We start from the raw sequence: 955 nt of genomic DNA on the forward strand, positions 1-955 counted from the left end.
GTCCCAGCAGGTCTCTAAAGGTCCCAGCAGGTCTCTAAAGGTCCCAGCAGGTCTCTAAAGGTCCCAGCAGGTCTCTAAAGGTCCCAGCAGGTCTCTAAAGGTCCCAGCAGGTCTCTAACAGTCTCAGTCAGATCCTGTCTTTAATGCTGAACGTGTTGTGAACTCATGTTTGTGTTTGAACCTGGACAACATGAGGGGATTAAATGATGTAAAAGTGAGAACTATAGTAAGACCGCCTGCAGTTTAATTTAGTTTCTGGTTCTGACTGTGTTTGGATCCGGTTGGGGTCCTCAGCACCTTGTCCAGTGTTTGATAAGGCAAAGTGAAGAAATGATGTCTGCAGATGGACAGATTAATGCTTGCATAGTCTGATGATGCTGTCCTCCTGCTCCTCACAAACTGTCAAACTTGTGTTTTAAATAATCTTTCATGACCTTGGCCAGAGGAAGGTCCTCCAGGAACTTTAGGCTCTGGAGACCGATACAGTGACGGATTTTGATCCGACACAAGTCCTGAAGAGTCCGAGGCTGCCCTGAAAGGAAAAGAAAGACTGTTAGAGGAGGTCCGGTCTCTGCAGCCTGATAAAGACCTGAGTCTTCACTAAAACTGCTTCATTATTGAATCAGAGGTATCCAGTCCTGGTCCTGTAAGGTAGACATGAGTTAGACACGAGTTAGATGTAAGTTAGACATGAGTTAGATGTAAGGTAGACATGAGTTAGATGTAAGGTAGACATGAGTTAGACATGAGTTAGATGTAAGGTAGACATGAGTTAGACATGAGTTTTAAGGTAGACATGAGTTAGACATGAGTTAGATGTCAGGTAGACATGAGTTAGACATGAGTTAGATGTAAGGTAGACATGAGTTAGACATGAGTAAGATGTAAGGTAGACATGAGTTAGACATGAGTTAGACATGAGTAAGATGTAAGGTAGACATGAGTTAGACATGAG

General features: G+C 43.5%; 1 protein-coding gene across 1 annotated transcript in view; it reads right to left on the minus strand.

The window, feature by feature from the left end:
- Window positions 1-5: 5 nt before the first annotated feature.
- The window catches only part of asb7 (ankyrin repeat and SOCS box containing 7), a gene marked incomplete at its 5' end in the record, with an annotated part of 10,586 nt that continues 9,636 nt past the window's right edge, over window positions 6-955 (minus strand). The window contains 1 exon segment of the mRNA XM_014013081.1: window positions 6-532. Within this exon segment, the coding sequence (XP_013868535.1) occupies window positions 393-532 (140 nt within the window). The 3' untranslated portion in view covers window positions 6-392.

This window comes from Austrofundulus limnaeus, unplaced genomic scaffold, assembly GCF_001266775.1.
Source record: "Austrofundulus limnaeus strain Quisiro unplaced genomic scaffold, Austrofundulus_limnaeus-1.0 Scaffold98, whole genome shotgun sequence".
Lineage (NCBI taxonomy): Eukaryota > Metazoa > Chordata > Actinopteri > Cyprinodontiformes > Rivulidae > Austrofundulus > Austrofundulus limnaeus.